This window comes from Mobula hypostoma, chromosome 11 (genome assembly GCF_963921235.1).
Source record: "Mobula hypostoma chromosome 11, sMobHyp1.1, whole genome shotgun sequence".
NCBI lineage: Eukaryota > Metazoa > Chordata > Chondrichthyes > Myliobatiformes > Myliobatidae > Mobula > Mobula hypostoma.
This window is the reverse complement of record NC_086107.1, coordinates 108,275,900-108,302,451: the sequence shown is the minus strand read 5'-3', so window position 1 is coordinate 108,302,451 and position 26,552 is coordinate 108,275,900. Positions and strand designations below refer to the sequence as shown.

Genomic DNA, 26,552 nt, shown 5'->3' with positions numbered 1-26,552 from the left:
TGAAATAATTGTTTCTTTGGATCCAATGCAGCACAAAAAGATAAAGGACAGAATAATAATAAAAAAACCACAATAAATATAAGTACATAAAATAGCTTATATAAAGCAGGTTGATTGTATGTCCATAAAGTGTTTATATGTAAGTTGACTGACAGAAAATGATAAAGTGGTGGTGGTGGGGGTTGTGGAGGGATGGGTTAGTGGGTGGAGGTGTTGATCAGCCGTACTGCCTGGAGAAAGTAACTGTTTTGGAGTCTGGTGGTCCTGGCGTGGATGCTACATAGCCTCCTCCCTGATGGGAGTGAGATAAATTTTCTTCGGAGAATTAATCACCAAATTCTCAGTGAATCAGGCGGCATCCATGGAGATGGAAGCAGAGTTATTTTTCAGTTCAATGACCTTTTATCAGAACTGGGAAAAGTTCAAGATCGGAATCGGGTTTATTATCACAGACGTATGTCGTGATGTAATTCTACCCATAGTCTACAGCTTTCTTTGGCAGCTCCTCCCATTTACCCACCACCCTCTGCGTGAAAAAGTGCCTTTTAAATCTTTCCACTCTCAAGATTAAGGTTCAAAGTATAAAGCAAATTTTATCCTCAAAGTATATGTTTTGTGTGTGTGTGTGGCCATATACAACCGTGAGATTCATTTTCTTTTGGACATACCCAATAAATCTATAGAATAATAACCATAACAGAATCAATGAAAGGCCGCCCAGCTCAGTTATTCAACCAGAGAGCAGAAGACACCAAACAGTGAAAATGCAAAAAGAAGAAATAATAACAATAAATAAATGAGCAATAAATGTTGAGAACATGAGATGAAGAGTCCTTGAAAGTGAGTCTATTGGTTGTGGGAATATTTCAATGAGGCAAGAGAAGTTGAGTGTAGTTATCCATTCTAGTCCAAGAGCCTGATGGTTGAGGGGTGATAACTGTTCCTGAACCTGGTGACGTGAGTCCTGAGACTCCTGTACCACTTTCCTGATGACAGCAGCAAGAAGAGAGCATGACCTGGGTGGTGGGGGTTCCTGATGATGGATGCTACTTTACTGCGACAACATTTCACGTAGATTTTCTTAATGGTTGTTAGGACTTTACCTGTGATGGACTGGGCCATATCCATTACTTTTTGTAGGATTCTTTTCCTTGGAGACAGAAGAAACACTCAGATATTTTTGTCCAGGTCACAGCCACAGGAGCTGCTACAGATTCTCAGTTCAATGTCCCATCTGAAAATAGAACACTTCTGACAATGCAGCACTCTCTTCACACTGCAACGGGAGCTTCAATCTCGATTGTTGTCTTCAAATATGCAGAATAGGACAAGCTTAAAATATATGGCTCTGATGTCAGACTGCAGCCTGCTGACTCACCAGTGAATATGAACAGCATGTCGTGACCACTTGGTTCATAATCGATCCCTGTTTTTTTTTTTGCTATTCTAACAATGTCCTCTAATGAAAGCAACATTCTGTGGCTGCTGGGAATTTCCAATGGAAAGCACTTGTCGAGTCAGGAAATGTTCACAGAGAAAACACTATTACATCAGATTAGGTTGATTTATCACATATACATTGAAGTATTCAGTGACATGCACCATTTGCGTTAACAACCAACACAAACGAAGGATTTCTGGGGGCAGCCCGCAAGTTGTAGCACTAAAGCAGCATGCCTACGATGCATTAGCATTTCAATTTGATGACTTTTCATCAGAACCAGAAACGTTGGAGATGGTTCACATTGGCCTTGAACTCCTGCAGTCTCTAGGCCTATATGATTTCTCTGTGAATCTTCACTCATGCTACCCGGCAGAACTTCTGAGGAGAATTAAGCATCAAATAATTATAGTGGGGTATACTGACCTTATTAAGGTGTCTAAAATCATGAGAAGCATGGGTGGGATGAATCTTCTTGCTATCCGTTACGCCGCTGGCGTTTAGGGTAGTAATGGAGGTCCTCCATCTTTGGCAGTGTTCAGGGCTTCCTTCATCATGTCAGTAGCTTCCTCTCGGTTTTCACTACAGTCAGTCGTGGGTGGAGACTCAGGAATACCATCGCACTCAGATGTAGAAGGATTCTTCATTGTCGTTTCCATAACAATTTTGTTTGACCAGTCAGGGTTGTTAACCCCCGAACCTGGAGGACTGGTGGACCACTCTTAGTCTGGCCTCTACCCTTTGGCCTGTTTGGCATGGGTGACCCTACCACAGACTAAAGCATAAACCTCTGACTCCGGCCAACATAATTCTCCAGGTCATTGAGGGACGCAAGCCTCCAAACCATAACAAGGTTGCAGTCGTCTTGAAGGAATAGGATGAATGCACATAATCTTTTATGCAGGGAAAGGGAATAAAAAAAATAACTAAAGGCCATAGTCAAAGTCAAAGTAAATTTATATCAAAGTATGTATGTGTTACTCAATACTACCTTGAGACTCATTTACTTGCAGGTGTTTACAGCAAAATAAAGAAATACAATAGAACTTATGAAAAACTGCATAAATAAAGATTGACAAACAACCAATGTGCAAAAGAAGACAAATTGTGAAAATAAATTAATACTACTGAGAGCACGAATTGCAGAGTCCTTGGAAGAAAGTTTGCAGGATGTGGAATAAGTTCAGAGTTTTCATGACTGCGTAGTAGCAAGGTGTTTCACACAACGACTTACAGTACCAGTGACCGAGGTTCAATTCCCGCCGCTGCCTGTAAGGAGTCTGTACGTTGTCCCCGTGACCGCGTGGGATTCCTCCGGGTGCTCCGGTTTCCTCCCAAAGTCCAAAGATGTGCTGGTTGATAGGCTAATTGGTCTTTGCAAAGTGTCCAGTGATTGGGCGATGGTTAAATTGGGGGATTGCGGGGCAGTTCAGCGCGAGGGGCAGGATGGACCTACTGTGCGCTGTATCTCAAGAGATTTAAAGTGAGAGAGGAAAGATTGAAAAGAGAAAAAAGGGGCATCTTCACATGGAGGGTGGTATGTAATGGAACGAACTGCCAGAGGAGGCAATACTTAAGCAATATTTAAAAGATACATAGGCAGGTACATGGATAGAAAAGATGTAGCAGTATATGGGCCAAACATGGGCAAATGGGAATAGCTTATTTAGTATGGGTGAGTTGGGCCGAAGGGGCTGTTTCTGTGCTGTTTTACTCCATAATTCTAAATGAACTGAGATGTTTTAGACATTCTGTGAAGTCAATGCATTTCCTTCGCTCTCCTTGATGGAGTATCCCAGACATGTGCTGTGGTGTGCTGTGTATGGCTTTTGCTACGCATGCTGTGACCTGCAGCAGCGTTGTCCACTCATACCAGAGGAGAGCAGACATGGTCTGCTCCAGAGTAATTCAAAGGGGTCCCAGCCCACAGCACTCAACATTTCAGATCTGCTTTAGCTAGACCCTGTGATAGGAGTTTCACCAGCTTGATTCCAGGGATGAAGGGGTTAACCTATAAGGAGAAATTGAGTCGCCTGGGACTATACTGTCTGGAATTCAGAAGAGTGAGAGGGGATCTTATAGAAGCATACAAAATTTTGAGAGGGATAGATAAGATAGAAGTAGGAAAGTTGTTTCCATTGGTAGGTGAGACTAGAACTAGGGGACATTGCCTCAAGATTCAGGGGAGAAGATTTAGGACGGAGACGAGGAGAAATTGTTTTTCCCAGAGAGTGGTGAATCTATGGAATTCTCTTCCCAGGGAGGCAGTTGAGGCTTCTTCACTAAATATATTTAAGATACAGTTAGAAAGGTTTTTATATAGTAAGGGAATTAAGAGTTATGGGGAAAAGGTAGGTAGATGGAGATGAGTTTACGGACAGATCAGCCATGAACTTATTGACTGGCGGGGCAGGCTCGATGGGCTGGATGGCCTACTCCTGCTCCTATTTCTTATGTTAAGTTGGCAGATATTCCGCAGACACTTCCCTCAACCTACGCCCCCACTGCCCCCCCCCGTGACTAGACTGATTACAATCCTGATCCCCAACCGTCTTCACATCAATCTTATGACACCACTGTCATTGTCAGAATCAAAGGTGGTGATGGATCAGCATATAGGAGGGTGATTGAAAACCTGGCTTAATGGTGCCACAACAAATTCTCACTCAATTTCAGCAAGACTAAGGAGCTGATTATTGAGTTCAGAAGGAAACTGGAGATCCATGAGCCAGTCCTCGTCGGAGGATCAGAGGTGGAGAGGGTCAGCAACTTTAAATTCCTAGCTGTTATAATTTCAGAGGATTGTTCCTAGGCCAAGTGCGTAAGTGCCATTACGAAGAAAGCAGGCCAGCACTTCTACTTCCTTAGGAGTTTGCAAAGATTTGGTATAACATCAAAAACTTTCACAAACTTCTATCGAGGTGTTGGTGGAGAGTATGTGGACTGGTTGCACCACAGCCTGGCATGGAAACACCAATGCCCTTGAATGGAAAATCCTACAGAAAGTAGTGAATACGGCCCAGTCCATCACAGATAAAGCACTCCCCACCATTGAGCACATCCACATGGAGTGCTTCTGCAGGAAATCAGCATCCCTCATCAGGGGCCCCCATTATCCAGGACATGCTCTCTTCTCGCTGCTGCCATCAGGAAGAAGGTACAGGAGCCTCAGGACTCACTTCACCAGCTTCAGAAAAAATTATTACCCCTCAACCAACGGGCTGTTAAACCAAAGGGGATGACTTCACTAAACTTCACATGCCCAATCACTGAACTGTTCCCACAACCTACGGACTCGCTTTCAAGGACATGTCATTGCATGTTCTTGATATCTATCTATCTATCTATCTTTCTATCTATCTATCTATCTATCTATCTATCTATCTATCTATCTACCTATGTATCTACCTATCTACCTACCTACCTACCTGTCTACCTATCTATCTATCTATCTATCCATTTATTTATTTGTTTGCTGTTTGTTTATTTCATTTCTTCCTTGCTTTTTATATTTTAGAAATAGAATATCTTTATTGTCATTGTTGTGGAGCAATGAAACACGGTTTAGCAGCTCAATGTTTTGCAGCATGACAAAAAATATATACATAAAATATACTCTAAAACCTCAGGAGTGCAGTCCAAAATTAATAATATATGGATGGGGGGGGGTAAGGACTATTGCACGCCTGCCATTCCATAGAAACCATAGAAACTACAGCACAGAAACAGGCCTTTTGGCCCTTCTTGGCTGTGCCAAACCATTTTCTGCCTAGTCCCACTGACCTGCATGGACCATATCCCTCCATACACCTCCCATCCATGTATCTGTCCAATTTATTCTTAAATGTTAAAAAAGAACCCGCATTTACCACCTCGTCTGGCAGCTCATTCCATACTCCCACCACTCTCTGTGTGAAGAAGCCGCCCCCCTAATGTTCCCTTTAAACTTTTCCCCCCTCACCCTTAACCCATGTCCTCTGGTTTTTTTCTCCCCTTGCCTCAGTGGAAAAAGCCTGCTTGCATTCACTCTATCTATACCCATCATAATTTTATATACCTCTATCAAATCTCCCCTCATTCTTCTACGCTCCAGGGAATAAAGTCCTAACCTATTCAACCTTTCTCTGTAACTGAGTTTCTCACGTCCCGGCAACATCCTTGTAAACCTTCTCTGCACTCTTTCAACCTTATTTATATCCTTCCTGTAATTTGGTGACCAAAACTGAACACAATACTCCAGATTCGGCCTCACCAATGCCTTATACAAGCTCATCATAACATTCCAGCTCTTATATTCAATACTTTGATTAATAAAGGCCAATGTACCAAAAGCTCTCTTTACGACCCTATCTACCTGTGACGCCACTTTTAGGGAATTTTGTATCCGTATTCCCAGATCCCTCTGTTCCACTGCACTCCTCAGTGTCTTACCATTAACCCTGTATGTTCTACGTTGGTTTGTCCTTCCAACATGCAATACCTCACACTTGTCAGTATTAAACTCCATCTGCCATTTTTTAGCCCATTTTTCCAGCTGGTCCAAGTCCCTCTGCAGGCTCTGAAAACCTTCCTCACTGTCTACTACACCTCTAATCTTTGTATCATCAGCAAACTTGCTGATCCAATTTACCACATTATCATCCAGATCATTGATATAGATGACAAATAACAATGGACCCAGCACTGATCCCTGTGGCACACCACTAGTCACAGGCCTCCACTCAGAGAAGCAATTCTCTACCACCACTCTCTGGCTTCTTCCATCGAGCCTCCACTCAGAGAAGCAATTCTCTACCACCACTCTCTGGCTTCTTCCATCGAGCCAATGTCTAATCCAATTTACCACCTCTCCATATATACCTAGTGACTGAATTTTCCTAAATAACCTCCCATGCGGGACCTTGTCAAAGGCCTTACTGAAGTCCATGTAGACAATATCCACTGCCTTCCCTTCATCCACTTTCCTGGTAACCTCCTTGAAAAACTCCAATAGATTGGTCAAACATGACCTACCACGCACAAAGCCATGTTGACTCTCCCTAATAAGTCCCAATCTATCCAAATGCTTGTAGATTCTGTCTCTTAGTACTCCCTCCAATAACTTACCTACTACCGACGTTAAACTTACTGGCCTATAATTTCCAGGATTACTTTTCAATCCTTTTTTAAACAACGGAACAACATGAGCCACTCTCCAATCCTCTGGCACCTCACCTGTAGACAGCGACATTTTAAATATTTCTGCCAGGGCCCCTGCAATTTCAGCACTAGTCTCCTTCAAGGTCCGAGGGAACACCCTGTCAGGTCCCAGTGATTTATCCACTTTAATTTTCCTCAAGACAGCAAGGACCTCCTCCTTTTCGATCTGTACAGTTTCCATGATCTCACTACTTGTTTCCCTTAATTCCATAGACTTCATGCCAGTTTCCTTAGTAAACACAAAAAACCTATTTAAGATCTCCCCCATTTCCTTTGGTTCCGCACATAGCCGACCACTCTGATCTTCAAGAGGACCAATTTTATCCCTTACAATCCTTTTGCTCTTAATATACCTGTAAAAGCTCTTTGGATTATCCTTCACTTTGACTGCCAAGGCAACCTCATGTCTTCTTTTAGCCCTCCTGATTTCCTTCTTAATTATTTTCTTGCACTTCTTATACTCCTGGAAGTGTGATTCATTTAGCTGCCACCGTCTTAGGAGGAGGGCAGGAGAAGGGAAGGGGGTGTTATGCATTTCACTGCTTGTGGGTAGAAGCTGTTAAAGGAGTCTCTTTGTTTTCATCCTTAATGCTCTGTATCTCTTCCCAGAAGGTAGAGGGGAAAACAGGTGATGTCCAGGATGAGTGGGATCCTTCGAAATACAAGTAGCCACCTTTTGAAGTCTGCCAGTATAAATGTCTCTGAGGGAGGGTAATTTTGTGCCAATAACCCGCTCTGCTACCCTCACCACCCACTGCAAGTCCTTCCTGTTCTGTTCTGTGCAGCTGGAAAACCACACAGTCTGTTGTCCTTCGCACTCTGGTTGTCCACCCTGTGTGGTTTTTCATTGATACCATGATGGTTATTACTCTATTATGGATTCATGGAGTATGCCCACAAATAACTGAATCTCAGGGTTGTATATAGTGATATTATATGTACTTTGATAATAAATTTACTTTGAACGTTGAACAACCCAAACCAAAGATCCCAAAGAAGGAGGGCACAGAGGTGGTGCATCAAACTTTTGAAGTTTTGTCTTATTGTACGTGAGATTTTGATCTTGTATCCAACAGAATTTTGTCAGAGGTGAGGAGCATGCCCTGCCCCTTGCCCTGCCCAAAGTCTTCTCTTAAAGAAGTTCTAAGCTACTTTGGAAAGGCGGATAGAAGCGGTGAGCAAAAGGAGAGATTATGATGAGGTGAAAGAGGACAATACTGGGATGAGAAACAACCAATGGGCTTAGGAAAGGTGAAAATACAATACCAGTAGCAGGGATATTATCTATAAACATCGCATGTGGCAGGCTATGATATGTCCAGTCGGAAGTCTAAGGTATTCATCAAACTAGCAGTGAGCTTAATTGGAGCAGTGTATGAAGCTCAAGTTAGTGGAATAGAGAATTAATAGCATAAGACATAGCAGCAGATTTAGGCCATCAGACTATTGAGTCTACTCCGTCAATCCATCATTGCTGATTTATCGTTCCTCTCAACCCCATTCTCCATCTTCTTCCTGTAACTTTTGACACCCTTACTAATCAAGAACCTTTCAACCTCTGCTTTAAATATCCCCGATGACTTGGCCTCCACAGTTGTACGTGGCAATGAATTCCACAGAGTCACTACTTCTCTGGCTGAAGAAATTCCTCCTCATCTCTGTTTTAAAGGGATATCCTTCTCTTCCAAGGCTGTGCCCTCTGTTCCTAAAGGAAACATCCTCTCCATGTCCACTCATCTAGGACTTTCAATATTCAGTAGGTTTCAATGAGATTCCCCTTCTTTTAAACTCCAGCCATCAAACACTCATCATATGTTAACCCTTTCATCCCCAGGATAGTTGTCATAAATCTCTTCTGGATCTTCTTCAATGCGGGCACATCTTTTCATAGATAAGTCATAGTCATAGTCATACTTTATTGATCCCTGGGGAAATTGGTTTTCATTACAGTTGCACCATAAATAATAAATAGTAATGGAACCATAAATAGTTAAATAGTAATATGTAAATTATGCCAGGAAATAAGTCCAGGACCAGCCTATTGGCTCAGGGTGTCTGACCCTCCAAGGGAGGAGTTGTAAAGTTTGATGGCCACAGGCAGTAATGACTTCCTGTGACGCTCAGTGCTGCATCTCGGTGGAATGAGTCTCTGGCTGAATGTACTCCTGTGCCCACCCAGTACTTTATGTAGTGGATGGGAGACATTGACCAAGATGGCATGTAACTTAGACAGCATCCTCTTTTCAGACACCACCGTGAGAGAGTCCAGTTCCATCCCCACAACATCACTGGCCTTACGAATGAGTTTGTTGATGTCTGCTACCCTCAGCCTGCTGCCCCAGCACACAACAGCAAACATGATAGCACTGGCCACCACAGACTCGTGGAACATCCTCAGCATCATCCGGCAGATGTTAAAGGACCTCAGTCTCCTCAGGAAATAGAGACGGCTCTGACCCTTCTTGTAGACAGCCTCAGTGTTCTTTGACCAGTCCAGTTTATTGTCAATTTGTACCCCCAGGTATTTGTAATCCTCCACCATGTCCACACTGACCCCCTGGATGGAAACAGGGGTTACCGGTACCTTAGCTCTCCTCAGGTCTAGCACCAGCTCCTTAGTCTTTTTCACATTAAGCTGCAGATAATTCTGCTCACACCATGTGACAAAGGTGCCCAAAACATCTCACAACACTCCAAGTGCAGTCTGACTGATATCTTATAAAGCCTTAACATTACATCTTTGCTCTTATATTTTAGGCCTCTCAAAATGAATGCAAACATTGCATTTCCTTTCCTTACCATTGCCACAACCTGCAGACTAACCTTCAGGGAATTCTGCATGAGGACTCCCAAATCTCTTTGCACTTCTGATTTCTGAATTTGCTGATGGATAACTGGTGTTTAAGGATCACACTTACTGAACAGAGCAGAGGAGTTCAGAAAATATTTCCAAAGTGCAGTGGAAGATTATTGCGAGTGAAATTGTTACGTGCAGACAGATGTGCATGAGCATTAATAAAATTGCTGTCAGTAACGACAGGAACTGCTGTTGATTCAAGTCTTAAACAACTGGTGGTTTGCTTACGTATGAGAAGAATTTTGTATTAAATTTCGCGATAGGAATAGTCACTAATATGCATAAATTGATGCACCGATTGAAACCATCAATATGGCTTCACGAATTGTCCTCGGTGATGAATGCTGATTCTAATAGATACCAGACTCCATCACCAAGTGTTGGAGGTGCTACCTCTGCACTAAGCTGTTAGCCCAGGGGTTCCCAACCTTTTGTATGCCAGAGACTCCTACCATTAAACAAGAAGCTCATGAACCCCAGCTAGGAATCACTGTGTTAGACCCTAACTCCTCACATATGTGCCCCACATATCCCACCCATTCCCATTGGGGACCATCCAGGCCAATGTTCATCACCAAGCCATCCTCCACGTGGGGTGTGGGGTCTCTCTGTGCAAAACGTGATCTCTGTTTTTGCCATAAGTCCTCCATTGGCTGCGATACATATTAGGATGTCCTGAGATTGTAATTGCACTAGAGAATTTCACTTCTTCTGAAGGAAAGGGAAATGAGGATGTTTCTATTGACTGAATCCTTTGACCTTACAGGGTTGTGTACTATTGGGAGGGGCATAGTTAGGGTAAATGCACTCAGTCTTTTTCCCAGGGCTGTGGAATCAAGAATTGGAGGGCATAAGATGAGAGAAGAAAGATAAAATATGAATCTGAGGGGCAACTTCTTCCTGTAAAGGAAACGAGCTGCTACAGGAACAATAATGACTCTTAAAAGACAGTTGGAGACGTATATGGATCGGAAAGGTTTAGAAAGTTAGAAGGCCAAACACCAGCAAATGGGACAAACTTGAATGGGTATCTCGGTTGGCCGTGCAAAACTTGTTATTTATTTTTCCCATAAATCCTTCATTGGCTGTGCTGAAGGATTTGTTTTTGACCTGTATGACTCTGCCTCTGTGACTGAGTCAGAGCTGTAATCTATAACTAGGTCAGGCTGGCCTTATGTCTTCCTCTGCTTTAGTGGCATTGTCTCAGGGAAAGACCATTCAGCCCCTTAAGACTATAAGACTATTCAAAGAGATCTTGTTTGATATGTGACCTAATTCCATCCCTGCCTTTGCACATGAACTTTGCTAAGACCATCAAAATCTATAGCCATATGCATCTACAACCATCAGCACCTACAACCGTAGGCACCTATAATCATCGATGTCGACAAATATAAGCACCTACAACCATCAGCACCTATAAACATCACCACCTACAAACATTAGCAGGTTTGATCATCTCCACTGACAATCAGCATCTACAACCATCAGCTCATCCAGCCAAAACCATCTGCGAACATCAGCACCTACAATCATCACCACCTACAACCATCAGCACCTGAAAAGATCACCCTGGTCACTCTCTTCCCTACCCTTCCATCGAGCAGATGTGTACCACCACTAAAAGACAGCTTCTATCCTGCTATATTGAAAGGATCTCCTGTACTTCTGTACGATAAAGATGAACTCTTGATCTCCCAACCTACCTTGTCATGACACTTGCACTTTGTATTCTGTCAGCACTGTACTTTTTCTGTAACTGTTAGCCACGATTCAGTATTTTATTATTTTCCTTTTGTACTAACTCGATGTAATTATGTGTGTCATGATGTGTGTGGATGGCGTGGAGAGCAAAGCTTTTCACTGCATCTCAGTATGTCTGGCGACAATAAACCAATTATCAATTAACCTCAGTACTAAGGAAAATAGCCTGTTTGTGTAAACATTCATAACTTCAGCATTGCTGGGATCCAGACATTCTTCTGGTAAATCTATTTTGTCCACCAAGGTTATTATGGAACATAGAACACAGTACAGCGCAGTACAGGCCACAATGTTGTTCCAACCTTTTAGCCTACTCTAGGATCAATCTAACCCTTCCTTCCTACATAACTCACTATTTTCTATCATCCAAATACCTATCTAAGAGTGTCTTAAATGTTCCTAGTGTATCTGCCTCTACCACCACCCCTGGCACTCTCTGTGTAAAAAAACTTACCTCTGTTATCGCACCTATATTTTCCTCCAATCAGCTTAAAATCATGCCCCTTCATATTAGCCAATTTGCCCTGGGAGAAAAGACACAGGCTGTCCACTTGATCTATGCCTCTTATCATCTTGTACAACTCTATCAAGTCACCTCTCATCCTTGTTCACCTTAGCTCGCTCAACCTATCCTCATAAGGCATGTTCTCTAATCTGGGCAGCATCCTATTAAATCTCCTCTGCACCCTATCTAAAGCTTATTGCCAGATCTAGAGGATCTAATTTATAAGGAAAGATTGAGTAGGGTAGGAATGTAGAAGATTGAGGGGAGATTTGATAGAGGTATGCAAAATTATGAGGGGAAAGTGCAAATAGGCTTTTTCCACAGATATTGGGTAGGACTACAACCAGAGGTCATGGGTTAAAGGGTGAAAGGTGAAAAGTTTAATGGGAACACGAGGGGAAGCGTTTTCACTCAGAAGGTCGTGAGAGTGTGGAACAAGTACATGTTCCCCGAGGCCTTTGTGAATAAAAACCTTTTCTCTAGAGTTGATAAAGGGAGACTATTTACTCTTTTGGAACAGCCCTGAACAAGGACACATAGACTTATAACTAGATCTCACCTTGGTTCAGGAGTGAAGTTAGGAAACTCATCAGATGGTAGGAATCTCAGATTGGTTCACTCCAGAAAGCTCTTGTAGCTGGAGGTCAATTCATTTCAAAACTGAGACTGTAGGTTTTGTTGGATAAAAAGTCATGATAATGAAACCAAGGAAGGTAAGGGGAATCAACATACACTGTGATTAAGATGAGGTGAGAGGTTTGAATGGCTGACTCCTATGTCTACATTTCCAAAATTAAACAAGGTGCGTGGAATGGGCTGCCAGTGGCGGTGGTGGAGGCAGATATGATAGGGTCTTTTAAGAGACTCCTGGACAGGTATATGGAGCTCAGAAAAATAGAGGGCTATGGGTAACCCAAGGTAATTTCTAAGGTAAGGACATGTTCGGCACAGCTTTGTGGGCCGAAGGGCCTGTATTGTGCTGTAGGTTTTCTATGTTTCTAAGCTGCCAGCGCAAGTGGTGCATGCGAGCTCGACTTCATCGTTTTGGAGAAGTTTGGACAGGTACATGGATGGTAGCGGGTATGGAGGGCTGGGGCCCCAGTTGCAGGTCAATGGGAGTGGACAGTTTAAATGGTTCAGCATGGACTAGATGGGCCAAAGGGCCTGTTTCTGTGCTGTACATTTCTATGACTCTGAGTCTACATTTCCTTTAATGAGGCAACCAGAACTGAACTGAATATTGCAGGCGTTGTCTAACCAGGGTTTTACAGAGGTGCAACATAACCTCTTGGCCTTGAACTTAGTCCCCTGACAGATGAAACCCAATACACCATATGCCGCCTTAAAAGCCCCATCAACTTGCGCGGGATCTTTGAGGGATATGTATCCAAGATCCCTCTGTTCCTCCACACTTCCAAAGTTCTTGCCATTAACGTTCTGTGTTATGACTTCGAGTTCGACCTTCCAAGTGAATCAGTTGACATGGTTCTATTTTGACTATCCTTTGTTGCTCGCTCTTCCTCACACCTGGGCCCCAGAGCGAAAAACGGACCGGTGTACAACCGATTTCAGCGCCGAAGCAGATTTAAAAGATTAAGGCACTGAGGTCGAGGGCGGCGGACTTACCGGTGTCCAGCTCACTCCTCCACGTTGAACAGACTCTGCAGCTGTGGCCTGTAGCCAACGGGCTCCTGGACGGCTGCACTTACCACGGAGCTGAACTGGCCCTGACCGTGGCTGTGGACTCCCTTTCGGGGGACTCTGCCTTTCACGTTCTGTGTATGATGTGCTTACTGTTTTTATTGTTTGCACGGTCTGTTCTTTTTTATTCACACTTTAGGTACTTGACCATCTTTGTTGTGCGGGGTTTTACCGTGCTTCTTTGTTTTGTGGCTGCCTGCAAGAAATTGAACTCGAGGTTGTATAAGGTATACATACTTTGATAATAAATGTACTTTAAACTGTTCTCTCTTTTCCATCTCAGGGCATTACCACATGCCAGAGGGTTTGGAATACACGCCGTGCGCTATTGTCCAGCCGATCGCGCTGACCCTGACCTCGGACCCCGACCCCTGCCTGCAATGCAACTGCGCCAAGCGGAATCCGGCTACCAATGCCGTTGATCTAGCAGGGACCGAGGCAGGAGAGGCAGCAAAAGACAGGGAGCTGAAGACCAGCGGCAGAGGAGCGAAGGAAAGCGAGGTGAACTGGTGCGTCGGCTTGTGGACAGAGGTGCGATGTAAACTGACCAGCATCGTGGAGAGCAAGTACTTCAACCGAGGAATCATGATAGCGATACTGATCAACACCATTAGTATGGGCATCGAGCACCATGAGCAGGTACGACTTTAACGATACTTCCTCCTAGACTGCCACTTAATTAAGAATTGAAGCGAATTGCCGAAGTTACCAAGCAGGGACAGCTGTCATAGCTAGTGTGAAAGCTAGGAATTAGAAATGAGCCTGTAAGTTCTGTTCAGGAGCAGTGACACCTGCGGAAAAGTCTGTGGAAACAGGCATTTGCAAGGTTCAGGCAAGCACGGTGATAACTCATGTGTGGGATGTGTTGAATGGGAGATAATGGGGAAGATTGTGCGGAAATGTGCTGGGCAGATTACAGAATCACCATGTTCATTAACCAGACAGAACCTGTGGAACGCTCCTGTACAGATGGGTGTGGGTGTCCTTGTGAGTGATACATGGAAAGTTAGCACGCACATATAGCCAAGTAATTAGGAAGGCAAGTAGGATGTAGGGACCTTGTTGCAAAGGCCATATACATTCAGTGGCCACTTTATTAGTTACCTCCTATATCTAATAAACTGACTACTGAGTGAATGTCCATCGTTTTCTGCTCCAGTAGCCCATCCGCTTCAAGGTTCAACATGCTGTGCATTCAGGGACGCTCTTCTGCACACCACTGTTGTAACGTGTGGTTATTTGAGTTACTGTCACCTTCTTGTCAGCTTGAACCAGTCTGGCCATTCTCCCCTGACCTCTCATTAACAAGGCGTTTTCCCCCACAGAACTGCCGCTCACTGGATGTTTTTTCTCGCATCATTCTCTGTAAACTCTGGAGACTGCTGTTGGGGAGAATCCCAGGAGATCAGCAGTTTCTGAGATACTCAAACCACCCCGTCTGGCACCAGCAAACATTCCACTGTCAAAGTCACTTAGATCACATTCCTTCTCCAGTCTGATGTTTGGTCTGGACAAAACCTGAACCTCTTGACCATGTCTGCATGCTTTTATCAATTGAGTTGTTGCCGCATGATTGGCTGATTAGATATTTGCATTAATGAGCAGGTGAACAGGTGAACCTAATAAAGTGGCCACTGAGTGCAGTGTTGGGTGAAAGTGGAAAGCGCTAAAAGTACTGTGCACTGTAATTTCCTTTGCAATCAATAAAGTATCTATTTATCTACCTATCGGTAACTGCATAGAGTGTTAGTGTGGCTGCACCAGGAGGGCAGCTAGCACTGCAAGCATTTGGTCTCCTCATGTAGTGAGAGGGACGTTTGGATTGGAGGCAAAATCACAAAGTTGACTCCTGTGATGGAAGGGGTGAGGATAACACCCCTGTTACCAAGAATCAACTTTATTCGCCATATACATTTACGTGTATTAGGAATTTGCTGCGGTGTGCTTGTCAGGGTGCAGCATGCAATAAAAAAACAACAATATTCAACCACTGATTAGAATCAGAATCAGGTTTATTATCACCGGCATGTGTTGTGAAATTTGTTAATTTAACTTGGTTCAGCACATGTTCTGTGTTTGTGTTCTAATTATAAGAGAAAAGAATTCTATAAAACTTAGCTTATCACTTCCCCTGGGTCCCCTTCTCCTGTAGTCTACTCTCCTCTCCTATTGGTCTCCTTCTTCTCCAGCCCTTGACCTTTCCCACCCACCTGGCTTCACCCATCACCTTCCTGCTAGCCTCCTTCAGCTCCATCTCCCCCACTCCCATCTTTTTATTCTGGTATCTTTCCCCTACATTCTCAGTCCTGAAGTAGGGTCTCGGCCCGAAATATTGTCTATCTATTCATTTCCATAGATACTTTATACTTTATACTTTATTGTCGCCAAACAATTGGTACTAGAACGTACAATCATCACAGCGATATTTGATTCTGCGCTTCACACCCATAGATTACAAATATTAAATATTAAAAATATTAAAGATAGTTAAAATGAGTAAATATTAAAAATTTAAATTATAAATCATAAATAGAAAATAGAAAAATGGAAAATAAGGTAGTGCAAAAAAACCGAGAGGCAGGTCTGGATATTTGGAGGGTACGGCCCAGATCCGGGTCAGGATCCGTTCAGCAGTCTTATCACAGTTGGAAAGAAGCTGTTCCCAAATCTGGCCATAAGAGTCTTCAAGCTCCTGAACCTTCACCCGGAGGGAAGAGGGACGAAAAGTGTATTGGCTGGGTGGGTCTTGTCCTTGATTATCCTGGCAGCACTGCTCCGACAGTGTGTGGTGTAAAGTGAGTCTACGGACGGAAGATTGGTTTGTGTGATGTGCTGCGCCGTGTTCACGATCTCCTGCAGCTTCTTCCGGTCTTAGACAGGACAACTTCCATACAAGGTTGTGATGCACCCGAGAAGAATGCTTTCTACGGTGCATCTATAAAAATTAGTGAGGGTTTTAGGGGACAGGCCAAATTTCTTTAGTTTTCTCAGGAAGTAAAGGCGCTGGTGGGCCTTCTTGGCAGTGAACTCTGCTTGATTGGACCAAGTCAGGTCATTTATGATATTGACCCCGAGGAACTTAAAGCTTTTGACCTGTTCCACTTGCGCACCACCGATGTAAATTGGGCCGTGCGGTCCTCTACTCCTTCTGAAGTCAACAACCAATTCCTTCGTCTTGCTGACGTTGAGGGATAGTTTATTGTCTTCGCACCATGCTGCTGAGTTTCTTGGACATTTTGTCTGCGTTGCCTTACAGGTTAAAGCATGGATATGGAATAACGTGCATAAATACTTAAATGCAGGCATGTATTCTCAATGTTAACAGCATTATAAAAAATAGTTTAATGTGTTTACTGTGCAATGTAGTGACTGAGTGGGGTGGGCTAACTAGAATGATTGATCAGATTAACTACCTGGAGGAAGAAACTTCAAAGATGGCGAAAAGTGATCCATCTATTAAACAGATCACTCATACATTAAGATGGACACTTGACTTCACAACAAAGTGGCATGGTAGCCCAGCACTATTACTATGTTGGCTGTATGATCAGGGTTCATTTCCCACTGCTGGAAGTAAGGTGACAAACAAGAGAAATTCTGCAGATGTTGGAAATCAAAGTGATACACACAAAATACGCTGCAGGAGCTCAGCAGGCCAGGTGGCATCTATGGAAAAGAGTGAACAGTTGATGTTTCGGTCTGAGACCCTTCATCGGGTCTGGAAAAAATAGATAGGAAGTGACAGTAGGAAGGGGGGGGGGGAGAGGAGCAGAAGTACAAGGCTGTAGGTGAAAGGTGAAGCTAGCAGAGGGGGAGGGGTGAAGTAAAGAGTTGGGAAGTCCTTTGGTGAAAGAGATAAAGGGCTGGAGAAGGGGGAATCTGATAGGAGAGGACAGAGACCATGGAAGAAAGGGTAGGGTGAGGAGAACTAGAGGGAGGTGATGCGCAGGTAAGGTGAGAGAGGGAAACAGGAATGGGGAATGGTGAAAGAGAGGGTGGGGAGCAATTACCAGAAGTTCGAGTTCATGCCATCAGGTTGGAGGCTACCCAGATGGAATATAAAGCGATGCTCCTCCAACCTGAGTGTGGCCTCATCACGGCAGTAGAGGAGGCCATGGACTGTCATGTCGGACATGTTAGCAAAGAGTTTGTATGTTCTTCCCCTGTGACCATGTGGGCTTCGTCCAGGTTTTTTGGTTTTCTCCAAAGATGTACAGGTTAGGGTTAGTAAAGGACATGTTATGGTGGTGCCTTAAGTATGATGAGACTTCTGGTCTGCACATCTCAGACTGTGTGTTGGTCATTGACACAAACAATATATTTTGCTGTATGTTTCAATGTTGCAACAAGTAAAGCTAATCTTTATCTTCCACATTGTGACCTTTCAGCTTATTGATTACCTGCACCTGTCCGTAACTGTAACACTACATCCCACATTCTGTTATTGTCCTCCCTTGTATCACCTCGATGTAATGAAATGATCTGAATGGACGGCATGCAAAACCATGTTTTTCAATGTATCTCAGTGTATGTGACTGTAATAAACCGATTTACCAAGAATTGTTCCAAGCGGCAAGTGTAAGCAGATTGGACCTGTGTTCAATTGTATTGGAAGAATGAAACTTGGATGATTTTGAAGTCAATAAGATAGAAGTAAGGATGCTTTGCCTCAGAGCGGTGCAATATCAGGGGAGCATAGCTGCTGTATAAGACATCAATCTTCTAAGACAAAGACGAGGAGGAATTTCTTCCCTCAGTGGGTCATTAATCGTTGGAATTCTTTACTCTGGAGAGCTGTGGAGGCAAAGTTAATGAAGACAATCAAGCCAAAAAAGTATCGGTTATTGGCCTATAGGGGAGTCAGGTGTAATAGGGAATAGTCAGGAAGGTGGAACAGAAGCCTTGATTGGATCTTCATGACCTTGATGAATGGTGCAACTGGCTTGATGGACCATAATGTCTACCTCTGTCGGTATTTGTTTTGTGACTGGGTTGTTTATGTGTTTGTTATTGAGATTTGGAAATGGGATTGAGTGCAAATCACCAAGAAAATCCTACCCGTCAGATTCCCCAAAGTTCTTCAGAGCCAAATACGTTTTTTGAAACGTAGAAACTATTATAAAATTGGAAAGGCAGCAATCAATTTTCACACAGCTATATTGAGATTATCTGTGGACTTTACTCAAAATACTCGATAATAATGAACGAGAAAATCTGCAGATGCTGGAAATCAAAGTGATACTCACATAATGCTGGAGGAATTCAGCAGGCCAGGAAGCATCTATGGAAAAGAGTAAACAGTTGACGTTTTGAGCCAAGACCCTTCTTCAGGACTCTTATAATTTACTTTTTCATGAATAACTATTGGTGAGGACCCCCTGGTATGACTAAACTGTTTTGATCTGCGTGAGGGAGTGGGCAGTGGTCTGGCTTAACATCTGATCCAAAAGACTGCTCCCTACAGTATCACACTGAGAACATTCACCCAGATCTTTATGTTCTGGAGTGGGGCTCCAATGCACAACCTCCGATTTGTAGGCAAGGCTTTCTCCTCATTGAGAAAGCATTAACATGCAGTTCAGATCTTCTGTCTTTCCACAGAGAAGGTATGTTCTCTAATCCAGGCAGCTTCCTGTTAAGACGATAAGACCGTAAGACGTAGGAGCAGAATTTGGCTGTTTGGCCCATTGAGGTGGCTCAGCCATTCCATCGTGGCTGTTTTATTATCTCTCTCATCCCCATTCTCCTGCCTTCATCCCATAACCTTTGGCGCTCTTACTAATCAAGGACCCATCAACCTCCACTTCAAATACATCCAGTGACTTAACCACCACAGCCTCCTGTGACAATAAATTCCACAGATTCACTACCCTCTGGATAACGAAATTCCTCCTCATTTCTGTTCTGAAGGGAAGTCTTTCTATTCCATGGTTGTGTCCTCTAGTCCTTGATTCCCCCACTATAGGAAACATTTGCACTACACTAACTCTATCTAGGCCTTCCAATATTCAATTGGATTCGTATCATAGTTTGGTTAAATCCAAAACAAGTTCCCAGCAGATTATTTAGTGCCATCGCGAGCATTCACCAGTGGAGTTCCTGGCTTGCTTTAAAAGCGTTGCCATGATTCTCAGGTCTGCTTGTGAATCACACTGATGCAGTTCGATTTGTTTTTTCCATGAAACACATTGTGCTGATCTCCCTTGAGCAGAGAACATCTTGTCCCATAGATCTGTAGGGAGATTCTCCACCAGTAATGTGCAGAGAATCATTCTCGAGTCAGGAGGTAAATTAGGATCATCAGCAGAGGAGATTTAGAGGACAATGGCGGGGGGAGAATCTCATTAAAATCTTTCAAATATTGAAAGGCCTAGAAAGACTGGACATGGAGACCTAGCCACCCCAGCATTAAGGGTATCTTCAAAAGGAAATGTCACAAAAAGATGGCATCCATTACGAAGGGTCTATCATCAGGGAAAAGGTACAGGAACCCGAAGACTCACACTCAGCATTTTAGGAACAGCTTCTACCCCTCTGCCATCAGATTTCTGAACAGTCCATGAACCCACGCCACTACCTCACTATTTTTGCTCTCTTCTTTGTACCAATTATTTATATATTATTTTAATTTGTAGTATATTTTCTATATGTTATGTCCTGCACTACAAAACAGCAAATTTCAAGACAAACGTTAAGTGATATATATATACACACACATACACACACTACCCCAAAGTAGTGTAGGCAATGCAACGTTATTAGAGCTTAGGGCGTTCCAGAGTTCAGAGTTCAATTCCGGTGCCATTCTGTAAGGAGTCATCCCTGTAAAATACATGGGTTTTCCCCTTGTGCTCCAGTTTCCTCCCACAGTCCAAAGACGTAGCGGGTAGGTTAAATTGTCTTTGTGAATTGTCCCATGATGAGGCTAGGCTTAATGAGGTTTGTCAGGGTGGTTGCTGAGCCCAAAGGCCCAGAAGGGACTACTGCACACTGTATTGCTAAATAAGTAAATATTAACCCTGATTCTGACTCCTGTTTGTTATGTTCTTAAGAAACCATGAACAAACATCCACAAGCCTTGGGGAAGAAATTCCTCCTTTCACTCTGCCTCTGAAAGTGTCTCCCTTCGTGTCGATTCTCTCACATGGGGAAACCATCCTTTCAGCTTACTAACCCCCTTCATTCTTCTGGTTCTTCCAGAATTTGGGTATTGGCACAACTTGCTTAACCTCCTGAGACAGCACCCCTCCTAGAAAGTAACCAAATCAACCCTCCCTAAACTCTGTCAAGGGCAAGGACATTCCTGTTTAATTGAAGAGAGAAAAACAACAAGCAATGAACATTGAATCAGCTCACCAAAAGCCTGGTTATGCAGCAGCACTTTCCTACTGTTATAATCCACTCTTCTTGCAATAAAATCCAACGTTCCATTTGCTTTTCTAATTACTTGCTGTGGCCCTGCATGCGAACTGAATGTGTTTCTACAAGGACACCTTCATCCTTCTGAACAACAACTCTTGTCGCTTTTAACCGACGTTCTGTCTCTGTTTTTCATACATCGCGTGTCTCCACGTTACACTCTACACGTTATAATCCAGTGCAGAAAGGTCCTTTTGGGCCTTCAAGCCACACTGCCCAGAAATCCCCCGATTCAATCCTAACTTAATCACAGGACAATTTACAATGACCAATTAACCTACCAATCTGCATGTCTTTGGACTGCGGGAGGAAACCGGAGAACCCGGAGGAAACCCACGCAGTCACGGGGAGAACGTACAAGCGCCTTACAGGCAGCAGTGGGAATTGAACCCGGGGTCGCCGATGCTGTAAAGCGTTGTGCTAGCCACTGTACTAGGACTCAGGTTAAGATTTTTTTTTAAATCTCACACATTGACAGGAGATTTGATAAAGATATACAAAATTCTGAGGGGTATGGATAGGGTCCTGCAAATCGATCGTTTTGAGAGGGAGAGCGACAGCGAGCATCCTGATTGGTCTCTCTTCGTGCTAAGTAGACCTCTCAGTTTTCTCTGTGGGCGGGCTTTACAGTCGACCTCAAAAATAATGACAGTGTTGCTCGCTGCACTGTTTGCAACAGTGACTTTTCTATTGCCCATGGTGGGTTAAGACTATAAACGACATGTTGAGGTGAGTTTAACAGGTGTCATTCGTTCATTAGCGTAGCTAACGTTATTTAAACTAGCTGGCTAGCTGATAAGGAGCTACTCTATTGATGTCCTACGTGATGATGCCAAACTCCCTGTAGACTTGCTTAAGGTTGTAATAGAATAAACATGATAATATAATATATAATATATGTACATATTTTAATGTCACATTTTCTGCATATACCCAACTTGGTTTACAGGTTAGACAAAATCACTAAACAAAGTATTACATACACCCTTGGAGGTCGACCTGTGGGGGGAATATGGGGTTGCGGGGGGCGGGACCGCTACCTCCCTGAAATGGTGGTGCTACCTCCCTGGAATGAGTTTTTGCAGGGTGGGATGTCTGTAAATACAAGCAAGCTTTTTCCACCTGAGTTTGGGTGGGACTACAACTGGAGGTCCTGGGCTTAAGGTGAAAGGTAAAAAGCTTAAGGGGAACATGAGGGGAAACCTCTTCACTCATGTTGTGAGAGTGTGGAATGAGCTGCCAGAGCAAGTGGTGCATGCGAGCTCAAGTTCAACATTCCAGGGAAGTGTGGATGGGTACATGGATGGGAGAGGTATGGACGGCCATGGTCCCAGTGCAGGTTGATGGGAGTAGGCAATCTAAATGGTTTTGGCACAGACTAGATGGGCCGAAGGGCCTGTTTCTATGCTGTACTTTTCTATGACTCTATATACATCGAAACATACAGTGAAATTCATCAGTTGAATTAACAACAAAGGATGCAGCCGCAAATTTTGGTTGGCCACCAAGCACAGCAAAATAATACTAATAACAACAAACAGAACACACCAATGAAGAAAGCCACACTTCCAACACCAACATAGCATGCCCACCACTTACTGAGCCTAACTGTACATCTTTAGAATTTTTCGTTCATTCATGGCTATCCCTCGAGGTCGAGCATGATGGTCTTCATTCTGAAGAAGTGGCCCACAGAGCGAAGACACCTGTGCGTGTATTTGTTTAACGTGTACTTGATGTTGCACTCCAAGAAGCACACGATACTTCACAAATCAACCAACTGATTCCAATGGCATGGAAACCACGACGATTGGAGCTAATGGACTTGTTGCAGCCTTCATCCGCCTTCACAGCAGCTGGGTTCGAAGTAACCTCATCCGTCTGTTCCACCGTTGAGGTCTTGGTTGGATTGTTCTTTGTCAGAGACCTCACCCTCGACCTTACCGCCATGGGTGAACCTACCAGGAGCATAGCTCCAGACGGCATCGCTCTTGGGATCTCAGGACCACACAAGCTGCTCCACTGCGACAAGGTGACAATCCACGGAGAAGCTTTAGAATTTGAAACCCAAAGAAAAGCCACGTGGTCACAGGGAGAACATACAATTTCTTTACAGGCAGTGGCGGGAATTGAACCTGGGTCACTGGAGCTGCAATAGTGTTCTGCTAACCATTACACTACCATGCTGGTGTAGGATTTGAGCCAAGGAACCTATGCCTTGACCATTCAAGTGCTTGTCTGGTTTAGCTACGACTGGAGCATTGCCCATATTCCGGGTGGGAGACTTTAGGAAATCTGCGATCCGTTTCCCATACCGCAGTACATCAACATGTCCTTGGTCTGTGACAGTTCTCACTGCTTCTAAAGTTTGAAGATTGTGGGGGAAATGTTAGCAAAGCATCAAGGTGAAATAAGGGATGTAATCTTTGAAGTATTTTAGAAAGTTTTCAGAAGAGATTTACCAAAATAACTTCATGGAAGTAGGACTTGAATTATGTGGATAGATTTGCGAAATTGGAGTTCTTTGGCTGACGATAGAGAAGGTCGCAAGAAGATGTGCGAGGGGTCCACTAAAGAGAATAATCTTTCTCTATCCCCTATCTTGTTGCCGTGATTTTATCCATAGCAACAAGACCAGGGATAGAGAAACACAATTCCCTTTAGTGGATCTGTCAAGATCCAAAAAATGAATCAGCACATTTGGCAAAATAACCATCAGTGGTAAACTATTCTACAAAAGACATAGGGTCTGAAATGTATTGCTGAGTGAAGTGACCGAATAAACAACTGAAAGGTTTTCAAGGTTATGGGAAGAATGCAGTGGTGGGGCAGAGATACGTCTCTACCAAAGGAGGTGTAAGGCACTCCTTCCCTCCACTAGCCTGCAGGTCACCCTTGGACAAGGTGTAGAACCTGCTTATCCCCCCCGATCAGAGTCATGTGAAGCCATGGGAACAGGTGGTGTATGGTCGTATGAGCAGCTGGTGCATATCACAAGTCCTGGTTATGTGACCACTAATGCCAGGCAGACAACGTCTGAAGGGTATTGATAACGGCTGGAGTCACCCGTCTTGTAAAGATGACTGCACAGAAAAGGACAATGGCAAACCACTTCTGCCGTAAAATTTGCCAAGAACAATCATAGTCATGGAAAAATCACGATCCCCTATGTCATGACATGGCACATAATGAACGAACAATAGGGAGAATGAGAGGGTATGGGACTTAAATACAGTAGATACTTGACCAACCTTCACAAAATGCTGGAGGACCTCAGCAAGTCAGGCAGCACCAATGGAAGGGAATGAACAGTTGACGCTTCAGGCTGAGACCCTTCACCAGGAGTGAGACTTGCTGAGCTTCTCGTACACAAATCCAGCATAGACTTGATGGACTGAATGTCTTCCTTCTGCACATTAACCATTGTGTATTCCTCAAAAACAATAATTGAACTGTTTTGCGGACCTGCTTCAATAATCAATGACCATTCTGAGATCCAGAAATAATCTCAGAGGCTGATGTTTACGTCTGAGCAGTTCACTGGCCACGAGGAGTTAAGCACGGTCCGGAGAAGAATAAAGATGATCCAATGGTTTCGATTTCCCCTGCTCCTTTCCCCGGCTGGTTTGAGTGTGTAATGCCTCAAATAAGCAAAATTATGAAACTACAAAAATAAACACATCTTAAATGTCACAGCCCTGAAAGATTATTTTTGAAATTGCAGACTAAAGATAGCAGGTTCAGTCAGCCACTGAACATTTCAAGACTCTAGAACAGGCAGTGGAGATTGCTGGCTTCTGCAGATACTCACTCCTCACCTCTCCCTATTTAGAGTCAGAGAAAAGTACAGCACAGAAACAGGCCCTTTGGCCCATCTAGTCCATGCCAAAGCATTTCAGTTGCCTACTTCTATTTACCTGCACTAAGACCATAACCCTCCATACCCCTACCATCCATGTACCTATCCAAACTTCTCTTAAACATTGAAATTGAATCTGCAGGCAGGACTTGCACTGGCAGCTCGTTCCACTATTCCAGTCGATCTCTCTCTCTCGTTACCCTTCCTGATTACTGGTTCCTTCCATCTCAGTAACTTGAGTTATGATAGACTCGCACTTCACCAACTCAGTAACCACTGAAAAACTCTTCCCAGTCCCTAAATTTGCCTTTATCCATGCACTGCAGCAGCATGGTAGCATAGCAATTTGCACAATCACTTTCCAGCGCCAATGATCGTCAATCTACTGTCCCTCCAATAAAAACAGGGGTTAGTGTAGTATTAGTGCAGAAGTGTGGTTGGTAGACAGGGTGCACTCGGTGGGTGGAGGAGCTAATGCCATGATTTTTATGTCTTTTAGCATTTGTACAGTATGTTATCTTTTTCACACTCAGTCGGTACCGTCCCTCCGACGTTGAGGCTCTCCCTCGGTACCGTCCCTCCGATGATGCGATACTCCCTCAGTACCGTCCCTCTGACAGTGAGACACTCCCTCAGTACCGTCCCTCTGACAGTGAGACACTCCCTCGGTACTGTCCCTCCGACAGTGTGACACTCCCTTGGTACTGTCCCTCCGACAGTGAGACACTCCCTCAGTACTGTTCCTCCGACAGTGAGACACTCCGTCGGTACTGTCCCTCTTACAGTGTTACACTCCCTCAGTACTGTCCCTCTGACAGTGAGACACTCCCTCAGTACCGTCCCTCTGACAGTGAGACACTCCCTCAGTACCGTCCCTCTGACAGTGCGGCACCCCTTCGGTACCGTCCCTCCGACGGTGAGGCACTCCCTTGGTACTGTCCCTCCGACAGTGAGACACTCCCTCAGTACTGTTCCTCCGACAGTGAGACACTCCGTCGGTACTGTCCCTCTGACAGTGTTACACTCCCTCAGTACTGTCCCTCTGACAGTGAGACACTCCCTCAGTACTGTCCCTCTGACAGTGAGACACTCCCTCAGTACCGTCCCTCTGACAGTGAGACACTCCGTCGGTACTGTCCCTCTGACAGTGTGACACTCCCTCAGTACTGTCCCTCTGGCAGTGTGACACTCCCTCAGTACTGTCCCTCTGACAGTGTGATACTCCCTCAGTACTGTCCCTCTGACAGTGTGACACTCCCTCAGTACCGTCCCTCTGACAGTGTGACACTCCCTCAGTACTGTCCCTCTGGCAGTGTGACACTCCCTCAGTACTGTCCCTCTGACAGTGTGACACTCCCTCAGTACTGTCCCTCCGACAGTGTGACACTCCCTCAGTACTGTCCCTCTGACAGTGAGACACTCCCTCAGTACTGTCCCTCTGACAGTGCGGCACTCCCTCAGTAATGACCCATCAGCAGTGTCCCACTCCCTCAGTACTGTACCTCCGACAGTGTGATGCTCCCTCAGTACTGTCCCTCCGACACTGAGACACTCTCTCAGTACTGTCCCTCTGACAGTGTGACACTCCCTCAGTACTGTCCCTCTGACAGTGTGACACTCCCTCAGTACTGTCCCTCTGACAGTGTGACACTCCCTCGGTACTGTCCCTCCGACAGTGTGACACTCCCTCAGTACTATCCCTCTGACAGTGTGACACTCCCTCAGTACTGTCCCTCCGATAGTGAGACAATCCCTCAGTACTGTCCCTCCGACAGTGCGGCACTCCCTCAGTACTGTCCCTCTGACA

The 26,552-nt window shown here is 44.3% G+C and overlaps 1 protein-coding gene across 1 annotated transcript in view; it reads left to right on the top strand.

The window, feature by feature from the left end:
* Positions 1 to 26,552, top strand: part of LOC134354396 (voltage-dependent T-type calcium channel subunit alpha-1I-like) — an 843,079-nt gene that overhangs the window by 606,285 nt on the left and 210,242 nt on the right. Inside the window, exon 10 of the mRNA XM_063063387.1 lies at positions 13,751 to 14,106. Coding sequence (XP_062919457.1) covers positions 13,751 to 14,106 — 356 coding nt within the window. The remainder of the gene's footprint in view (positions 1 to 13,750; positions 14,107 to 26,552) is intronic.